The sequence below is a fragment of the Halichoerus grypus genome, chromosome 8 (assembly GCF_964656455.1).
Source record: "Halichoerus grypus chromosome 8, mHalGry1.hap1.1, whole genome shotgun sequence".
In the NCBI taxonomy this organism is placed as follows: Eukaryota; Metazoa; Chordata; class Mammalia; order Carnivora; family Phocidae; genus Halichoerus; species Halichoerus grypus.
This window is the reverse complement of record NC_135719.1, coordinates 146,124,744-146,133,266: the sequence shown is the minus strand read 5'-3', so window position 1 is coordinate 146,133,266 and position 8,523 is coordinate 146,124,744. Positions and strand designations below refer to the sequence as shown.

Genomic DNA, 8,523 nt, shown 5'->3' with positions numbered 1-8,523 from the left:
GGTGGGGGTCTGTGTGTGTGTGTGTGGGGGGGCACGTTACTTCCAGGTTTCAGTAATTGTCGGGGGGGGCGAGAGGGGGACTGGGGGACCTGAGGGAGTCCCCCGCACCAGTATCTTCAGATCTGACCACGCCCACTTCTGGGTCAGCCCTTGCGAGTCCCTCTCCCACGCGGAGCACTCCTGTCCCCTTACCCCCACGCCTCCAACAGAGCCAGGCCTCAGGGGGTGGGATCCGTGTTTGATCCCAAGGAGTTAATGGGGGGAGCGCACAGACTTGGATGAATATTTCTTACGGAATGGGACTCACACAAGGTCTCATGTTGCCTTTACCCCGATTGTGCTCTTAATTCTTTCCTTCTCTCAGTATCTTTTATTTTGTCCACTTGGCTCTCCCAGAGTTTGTAATATCAAGATTTCTGTGGAGACACTTTTTGGAAGTTTAACCCCGACCCCCCAATAAAACAAAAGTAAAACCAACCAAGCTACTTCTCCAGCGAGGCGAAACAAACTGACCATCGCCCCCAGTCCCCGTGTCGACCCCAGTCCTTTTACACAGCCCCTCCCCCTTTCAATCCAGAAGAGCTTTTGGATGGGTGGGTGGGGACTTGTGTTGATTCAACTTACTTCCACGCACTCAGCTCTCCTCCTCCTTTCTCAGGGGGTCCTGCTCCCAGAAGGGGAGGAGGGATGAAGAGGATTTTCTTTTATTTAAAAATATCCTCCTCCTCCTCCCCTTTTGCGCTGCCAGTGCACAGGGAGAAGAGGAGCGCACAAAATCGCTGTTTGCACGTGTGGCCGGCCTGGACTGCGGGTGTGCGCACGGGCGAGTGTGTGTGTGTGTGTGTGTGTGCGCGCGCGCGCGCGCGAGTGTGTCTCTGTGTGTGCTTTCTTGTTCTCTTACAGGGTACAATGTTAAAAAGCCACCGCTAGTCGCCCCCAGTGCTCCGACTCTCTGGGTCTTTTTGTCTCTAGTGCAGATTAAACGTCACGTCCGCACTTGAACTTGAATTTTATCCCATTGTACAGAGGCAGCCCCAGCCATAGAGAGACCGAGAGCTCCCAGAGAACCCGGACTCCGCCATCTTCACGTTGCAATCTATAGCTCCCAGTCCGCGCCCGCACCGACCCAGGCGCACTGGGCGAGCCGCCCCTCAGCCCCGCTCCCCCCGGGCCCGCGGCGCCAGGGGAGCGCTGGGGAGCGCTCGCGGGGACCCGGCAGCTTCTCCGGCCGGCGCCAGCCTGCCAGGTGAACTGGGAAGGAGCCGCTCCTGGAGTCCCCCCAGAGCCTCGGAAGGGTCAGTCTCCGAGAAAAAAACAGGCAGCCCGCAGAAAGCCCAGAAACAACCGAACCGGGGCAGTTTTACATTGCTTTGGGTTTTTTGAGGGGGCGGGGTGAGGGGGTACGAGACAAGTCCCCAAGTTTTCTTTGCTTTTTTTTTCTTTTTCTTCTTCTTCTTTTTTTTTTTATTTGTTTGCATTTTTTTCTCCCCCACCCCCCTCCTGGTAGAAGTGCGCTTTCCACCTACCAGAGCCTGAAAGAAAGTGTCAGGAGCCGGTGCAAAATCCGGTTAAGTTCAAGAAGACGTTTGGAAGTCCAGGAGGCCAAGCAGTTTGAAGAAGTGTAAGCGAATTTTTTCCTTCAAAAGAATATATTTTTAAAGAAACCAGCCAGTCCGCGGCAAGCAACAGCAGATTTTTTTTTTTTTTTGGCCTCTTTCTCCTATTTTGGATCGAGAGATTTTTCTTTCCTTTTTTTCCTTCTCTTTTTCTTTTTGCAAACAAAGCAAAAAACAGCATAGAAGAAAGAGCAAAATACAGAAGAAGAAGAGGAGGAAGAGAGGGCAAGAGAGGAAGGGGGGAAAAAAAACACAAAACACCAACCCAGGCAGAAGAGGCGGCGAGGAGGCGCGGCGGCGGAGGCAGCGGCAGCGGCGGCGGCTCGGACCCCCTCCCCCGGCTCCCCCCATCAGTGCAGCTCTCCGGGCGATGCCAGAATAGATGCCGGGGCAATGTCCCGCCGCAAACAGGGCAACCCGCAGCACTTGTCCCAGAGGGAGCTCATCACCCGTAAGTGTCTGCGGCGTGCGCGCCAGGGGCCGGAGGATGGGGCTCCGGGTGCCCGGGGCTGGGTACACAGAGCCCGGCCGAGCGCCGGGGCCGCCCGCGGACTCGCAGAGGCAGCGGCGGCGGCCCAGAGTATGGGGCGGGGGGGGGTGCTGGGGGGGCATAGGAAAGTTTCTTTGCAGCCCTGGGAGTCGGAGCGCTGCGCAGTCAGACGCGCTTCGGGTTCGAGGGCCTGCGGAGCGGGCTCCGGGCCGGGGAGGGGGCGCGCAGGCTGGAGGAGGTGTGTGTGCACGCGGAGCCCGGCTGGACGCTCGCCCCTCCGAGCGGCGTGTGTGGCGGCGGCGGCGCTGGTGGCGGGGTTTGGAGAGGAGGGGGAGGGGGCTGGGGGAGCGGAGGGGGAGGGGGGAGCCGGGAAGTGGGGAAAAGTTGGCGAGCGCGTGGGTCCGCGCTGACGGCGCGGGCGGAGGAGAGCGGGGTGCGCTCCGGCCTAGGAGAGACGCGGGGCGAGGGGCGGCCGCCGGCTCCGGGTCCCTGGTCGCTGCACCCGCCCGGTCAGGGCGCCGACCACGCCGGTCCTAGGATTCCGCCGCCGCCTTTCTCTCCTCTCCTCCTGCTATTTGCAAAAGAATCCAGCTGCGCGGCTGTTTGCTGGGCTCATGCCCCCCCCCCCCCCCATTTCCCCACCTCCGTCTGTCTCCTGGGATGATCTTGTCTTCTATCCCCCACTCCAAAAAAAAAAAAAAAAAAAAGGTGGGGGGTTGGGGGCTGGTGAAAAAGCCCCGCCACGGGGAAAAAGAAGGATTGTCAGCTAGGATTAGGAAGACAGGGATGTGCTTGTAAAATAGGGAGAAAAAATAAAAAGAAGAAAGAAGAAAGAAAAAAAAAAAAAAGAAGAGAGACCTATCAATCTCTTACCCATCTTTCTATCTCAGTATCTTTCATCTTCCTTCTCTAAATAAACAAGGCAGGTCGCAGTGGAAATCCACCGGCTGAAATCGTGTGGATTTCAAGCAAGTGGCCGGGCAGGCAAAGTCAGGCAGCGGGGCAGAGACTCAGCAGCTTCCAGCGCCCCAGTTGGGTTTATTTAGAAAAGGGAGAAAGCGAGCGCGAGCGGGCCAGGTACGGTGTTTGCAGGGGAGCTCGCCCCGAGTAACCGCACAGTTGCACGGGAAGGTCGGCTCGCAGCGCTCCCTGCCCGGCGCAGCCCGCGGGGCCGCTGCTTCGCGGCGCGCGAACATCTCCCCGTGGTCCTTTCTCTCGCGGTGCCTAGGTCGCCGTTGCCTTTTTTTTTTTTAATTGCAATAGTAATAAAACATCCTCTGGGTGCCATCGAGACCGTGGGCAGGTTGTGTTCCTGCAATCCTCCAAGCGCCTCGTCGGGCTGGGGCCGGGCAGCCCGCGCGGAGCTGGAGAGGGCTGCGCGCCCAGCCGCAGCCGAGGACTGGCTGTGGGGCGGCCGAGAGCCGAATATTTATGTTATATTTTAAAAAATTTAAATAAATAAATAAATATATAAAGGGGCTCTCCCCTCCCCTGAACACCCAGCATAGGAGCCATCTGCTCGGAGCATTGCCGCTGCTACTCTCCTTTGTTGCAGCAGATACGTTAGTAAGAATTTGTGGATTTATTATTGTTTTTTGGGGAAGGGAATAGATTTTAAAGTGGGGTTCGCCTGGGGAGAGGGATGCGTTTTTGGAGGGAGGGAAGAGAACTTCTCTTTTATTTTTTGCCATTGTAACATCAAAGAAGACTCACTGGTTGCCTTTTAAACAAAATGTTTTACAACCAGATTTGAGCCTGGTTTGATCCAGGTCCTTTTGGCCAGTTGACATTTCATCCTTTACCAAGCCGAAGCTGTCCCTCAGCCCTCCACACCCCCACCCCCTTTAGATGGTGTACTGGTTGTTACAATGTCTATATTTGCAGAGGTTAATTTCTCTGGGAGGCAGTTTGCCCCTCTTGTAGCCTCTGTATAATTGCCAGGGTTGTTTTTGAGGAGGGGGAAGTTTGGGTGGGTTGGGGAAGGGGGAGTTGTCAGGGCTGCATTGCCAAGCTGGAAGCAGCGAAAGGAGCCAGGAGTGTTTGCAGTTGTGTGTAAGGGGGGGAAGAAGCAGGTAGGTTTGCTTTGCTTTTGCTCTCTCCCCCTCTGGCATTCCTGGGACATCAAGAGAAAGCCCTGGCCAGAAGGACTGGTGGCAGCTGGTTGTGGGGGACAAGGCGTGCCTGGTGCAGCATCCTTCCATCCTTCATTTGTCCCCTCTCTCGCTCAGCCTTGCTCGGAAAGGTGCTGGGGAAAAGCCGCTGCCCCTGGAGCAGGGAGGGAGGGAGAAGAGAGAGGCAAAGGAGAAGAGGTGAGGAGGTGGAGGCGGAGGAGGAGGAGGCAGGGGCAGAGGAAATCTCGCCTGCCTTTCAGGGGCACATGGAGCCCAGGGCATGTGCAGGGGGTCAAGCAGGGAGAGTGGTCCAACCAGTTTTCAGACAAGGCTATTTATTATCAAAAAGCAGCTGGCTTCTCTGTTTGTCCTGTGTCACCCGGGAGGTGGGAGTGCGGGCAGGGGGATGGCAAGAATTGGATGCAGTTGAGGTTGCATGGCCTGTGGAAGTGCCTCTCCACAGGGGTGCAAGAGTCATGGCTTTAGGGTGCTCTGGAGCCCTGGCCAGCAAAAACAAGTGCTGTCACAGCCCTGACCCCGGGGTTCACATTCTAGATTTTAAATGCGAAAGAAACTACCCAAAATGTGGTGCAGCTTCGGTGGGGTGGCAGCCCCTGGTTCTTTAGAGACAATGTAACTTAGGATGACTGCTGGTCTGGGAGACAGGAAGAGCACACAAACAGCAAACAATCTTGGGGTGGGGGGCATTGCAGAAGAGCTCTATAGTGAGCCTTGTTAAATGTACAGACAGGGCCCCAGAGAAGAGAAGTATAAAACAGGGTGGGAGACAGCTGGGGATGAAAACCTGGGCTTCTGGTTTGTTTCAAAATGTTTGACCCAGATGGATATGGCTTTTAGAATGGGAGGACGACAGACACAGCTATTAATAAAAACAAACACAAAACAACAGTGACAATAGTGAGGAGGGAGGAAGAGGGGCAGTGGCTGACCAGGCAGAGGGAAGGGCGCTGAGCCTGCAGTGCCAGACAGGGAGAGTAGGGGAAATTGCATGAAGTCCCGTCCACGAAGGAGCTCTGAGGCTTTCCGAAGAAACTAAGATGTCCCTAGTAAATTATACAACCCTAGCAAAGGTGATTTTTTTAAACAACCTACCAACAGGTTTCCTTGGAAGATCAGTAATTTTGTGTATGAATTCACAATTTTGCAAAACAGCTAGAGACCCAAGGTTTGACACGGAAGTTAGGCTAACTGTGTTAATTTCACGGTTGCCTTTTAAATTGGGTTTTGCTATAGCTGTGTGTTTTGGAGGCGGCTGGGTTCACAATGACCTTAACTCTCTGGGGTATAGTGTATCTCCAGTTGCCCACAATCTTTCAAGATTGGGCCTCCGATAAATTTCATAAGACATGGGCCCCTCTTTTTTGGGGGGGTACTTGGGGGGGAGTGAAGTTTGTCTCCCTTCTGCACAGAAGGGAACCCCATATCATTAGAAGTGTGATATAAGTCAGCTGCTCTGATTCCACGGGAGAATAAAAATGTGTTCATCAAAGGTGTTATGCCAGGCTGATTTTATTCATTTGTAATTCACACCTGAGAGAAAACAGCCGTGAGCGTATTTTAACAACCCTTAATATTTTTAAAGGGTATTCTTTCCCTCCCTGAATATTATGTACATATGCATATTTTTTTCTTTGAGGGTGGGAGCTTGCTATCTCCCTATGCCTTGGCCTTGGCGATTTTTTGTGTGGCCTCCAGAATATTTTGTACAAGAAAACGAGTCATTTCTCAAGTGCTAGAGTGAATGCAGTTGCTTTGGTGAAGCCGGCCTTAGGAACATGGAGGGAGGCTGAGGTCAGATGGCTGGGTGTGGCGCTTTGCTGACCAGGTGCAGGACTCCACGGGTCTCACCGACCGAAGAGAAAGGCCAGCTTTGGGTGTATCTGACAGTAATTAGCGGTATGTCTCAGGTGAGATGGAAGCATGCGGAACAGTTCATTTACAGATATCAGCTTCCGACTGTAGAGAGCACCAGTTTCTAGCGCCTTATCAGTCTCAAGCTCTTGGCGCTGTCTTTTAGCTTAGAACACGTCTTGCACCAGGCCTTCCCTTTTTCCTTTTCATCTCCTTCCTTGATCGCTTTGCATTCTCTGTTGCTTGTTGTGATAAAATACTTTCCAAAATAAACTTTCAGTTGAATTGGCTTTTGGTTGATGGCAAGCCTGAAACGCCGAGCCGCGCCTGGTGCCACTTGGCAGCTAGGGGGAGCTCGGTGCCCGTGTCATGGCTTGGCGCCTTCGCTACAATGGGCCAGGAACGGGCTTCCATCAGCAGCCGAGGCAGTTTGCCTTGCTGCAAAATGTCTTAAGTGTGAAGTTGTAATATTGATTTTCCTGCAGAGATTCGAGCAGGACAAAATGAGAATATAAGTTTGAGAAATCTATTTTCAAGCTATTGGCATTGATTTACAAGCCCTCACTAGGCAGATGGGGGCATTTTTCTTTTTTTCTCTTCTTTTCCTGCTTTTTAAACAATTAAAATGGTTAGTTTTGAATGGGTGTGTTTTCCCCTATGAGTCTGTGGTCTTGACTTTCTGAAAATTCCATTAGGCTGTTAAGGCATTCGTGATGGAATGAGGGGGGTCTGGGAAGAGCATACATCATTTTGTCCGTTCCTGTGTTGCATGTCACAGACCCAGGGAACGGTCGAGAATCACTGCTTTTGGGAGTCGTGCTCCTAAAACAGCTTGATGAATGGAAATCCTTTTAGCTCAGGTTTTAGAACACTTGGATTCTCAATTCCATTTATTAGGTAATGTTCCCACTGTACTAAGGGAAATAGCACCATTCCCCAAAGATATCAAATGCCAACTCAAATAATGTGTAAAACTTTGTTTGGAAGGAGTATAGGCTTGCTAGACCCAGCGTTGCTAATACCTTTCACCCCAAACAGTGCCCTTAATGGATGGCTTTTAATGAGACTCTTTCTCTCCTAAACGTGTAATTTAGTGCTGGGGAATATGTGTGCTTTTGATCACGGGATTTCTGGATCTATAATGTCTTCTCCAAGTTCAAGAAATCTGCAGACAGCACAGTTAACCTCGAGTCTTATGCTTGAGTTCAATATATGGGCAGAAGAGGTTGCCCTGAGACAGGAAAGAGTGCTTTATTCTAACCTGAAAGAGAAATAAATTAGGTCAGACAAAAGCCTAGTGCTGTCATCAGCTGAGAAAGAGCCTTCACTCTCCAGTACAGAGGGCCAGCAATTTATCTGATGATTTCTCTACTTCATTTAATGTTTGAATTGAGCCAGTTGTAAGCATATCGCGGCAGCGAGCTCATTTGACAACTCAAGAGATGAAGCGGTACAGTCACCTCGCAGCCTTGGGCTGGGCAGTGGCCTTTGGCCTGTAGAAAACCGTTAAAAAAAATTCACTTTAGAAATCCCCAATCCTTTGCCTTGGAACTTGGGAGAGTCTCACAAGCTGTAACTAAACACAGACCACAGATATGACGATGCTTGACAAAAACAGTACATGTGGGGAGGGTAGAGATGGGGTTCTTGACCTTTGGAGGCTACCTCCTGCCTCCCCTGTGGCTTGAGGGAGACCCCTCTGGCTGTCCGGTTAGGGCCTACCTTTAGCTGAAGCTCACCAAGGACTTGGGACTCCAGGTTTGATGTGGGGGTCACATCTGGGAGGACAAGGAGAAATAAATGCTCTCTGGGGACTGCACCCAGCACCACACGGTCAAGAGACTGCTGCCGCCTGAGCATCCTTCTCTGAAGGTGGTGGTAGTTGTAGGCACACTGACAGATTTTTTAATGGGGCGAGGGCACAGAAGAGAACCGGGAATGAATGTCTGTCGTAGAGCTGCTCTGAGTATGGCTTTGTCACTTCTTTATTTACTCCCACGACTGGGTCTGGGGTCCTCGGTGTTCTGCCCCTTCCACCCTCACCCTGCTCCCCACTCCCACATATCTCTCTTCTTTCCCAGGGAGCCAGATGCCCGTGAGACCTGCTCACGTTCTGGTTCCCATTCCTCTACCCCTCCCCTAGAAAAGCCGTCTGTTGACTGCCTCTCTTGAGCAGTGGTGTCCCCAAGGCGTGTATACAAAGTGCCAATAGCAGGCTATTTGGAGACCCACGAAAGTGGAGGGACACACTTCTTCACACTTCTTGCATCTTCTGCACAAGCCAGTTTGGGGGGGGAGCGGAGGCGGGGAGAGAGGACAGCATCGTTTTTACTGGCACGAGTGACACCAGATCGAGGTTTGATTAATGGTGCTGCATTCACCGGGACTTTTCGTCCGGCATTTTGACATATGCAAGTCTTTTGTGCAGTTGCTG

The 8,523-nt window shown here is 52.4% G+C and overlaps 1 protein-coding gene across 4 annotated transcripts in view; it reads left to right on the top strand.

Annotated features, from left to right (window-relative positions):
• The first annotated feature begins 767 nt into the window (after nt 1–767).
• Nucleotides 768–8,523, top strand: part of BCL11B (BCL11 transcription factor B) — a 96,468-nt gene continuing 88,712 nt past the window's right edge. For all 4 annotated transcript variants that reach the window (XM_078054189.1, XM_078054187.1, XM_078054188.1 and 1 more), the window contains exon 1: nt 768–2,067. In XM_078054189.1, coding sequence (XP_077910315.1) covers nt 2,010–2,067 — 58 coding nt within the window. In that variant the 5' untranslated portion in view covers nt 768–2,009. The remainder of the gene's footprint in view (nt 2,068–8,523) is intronic.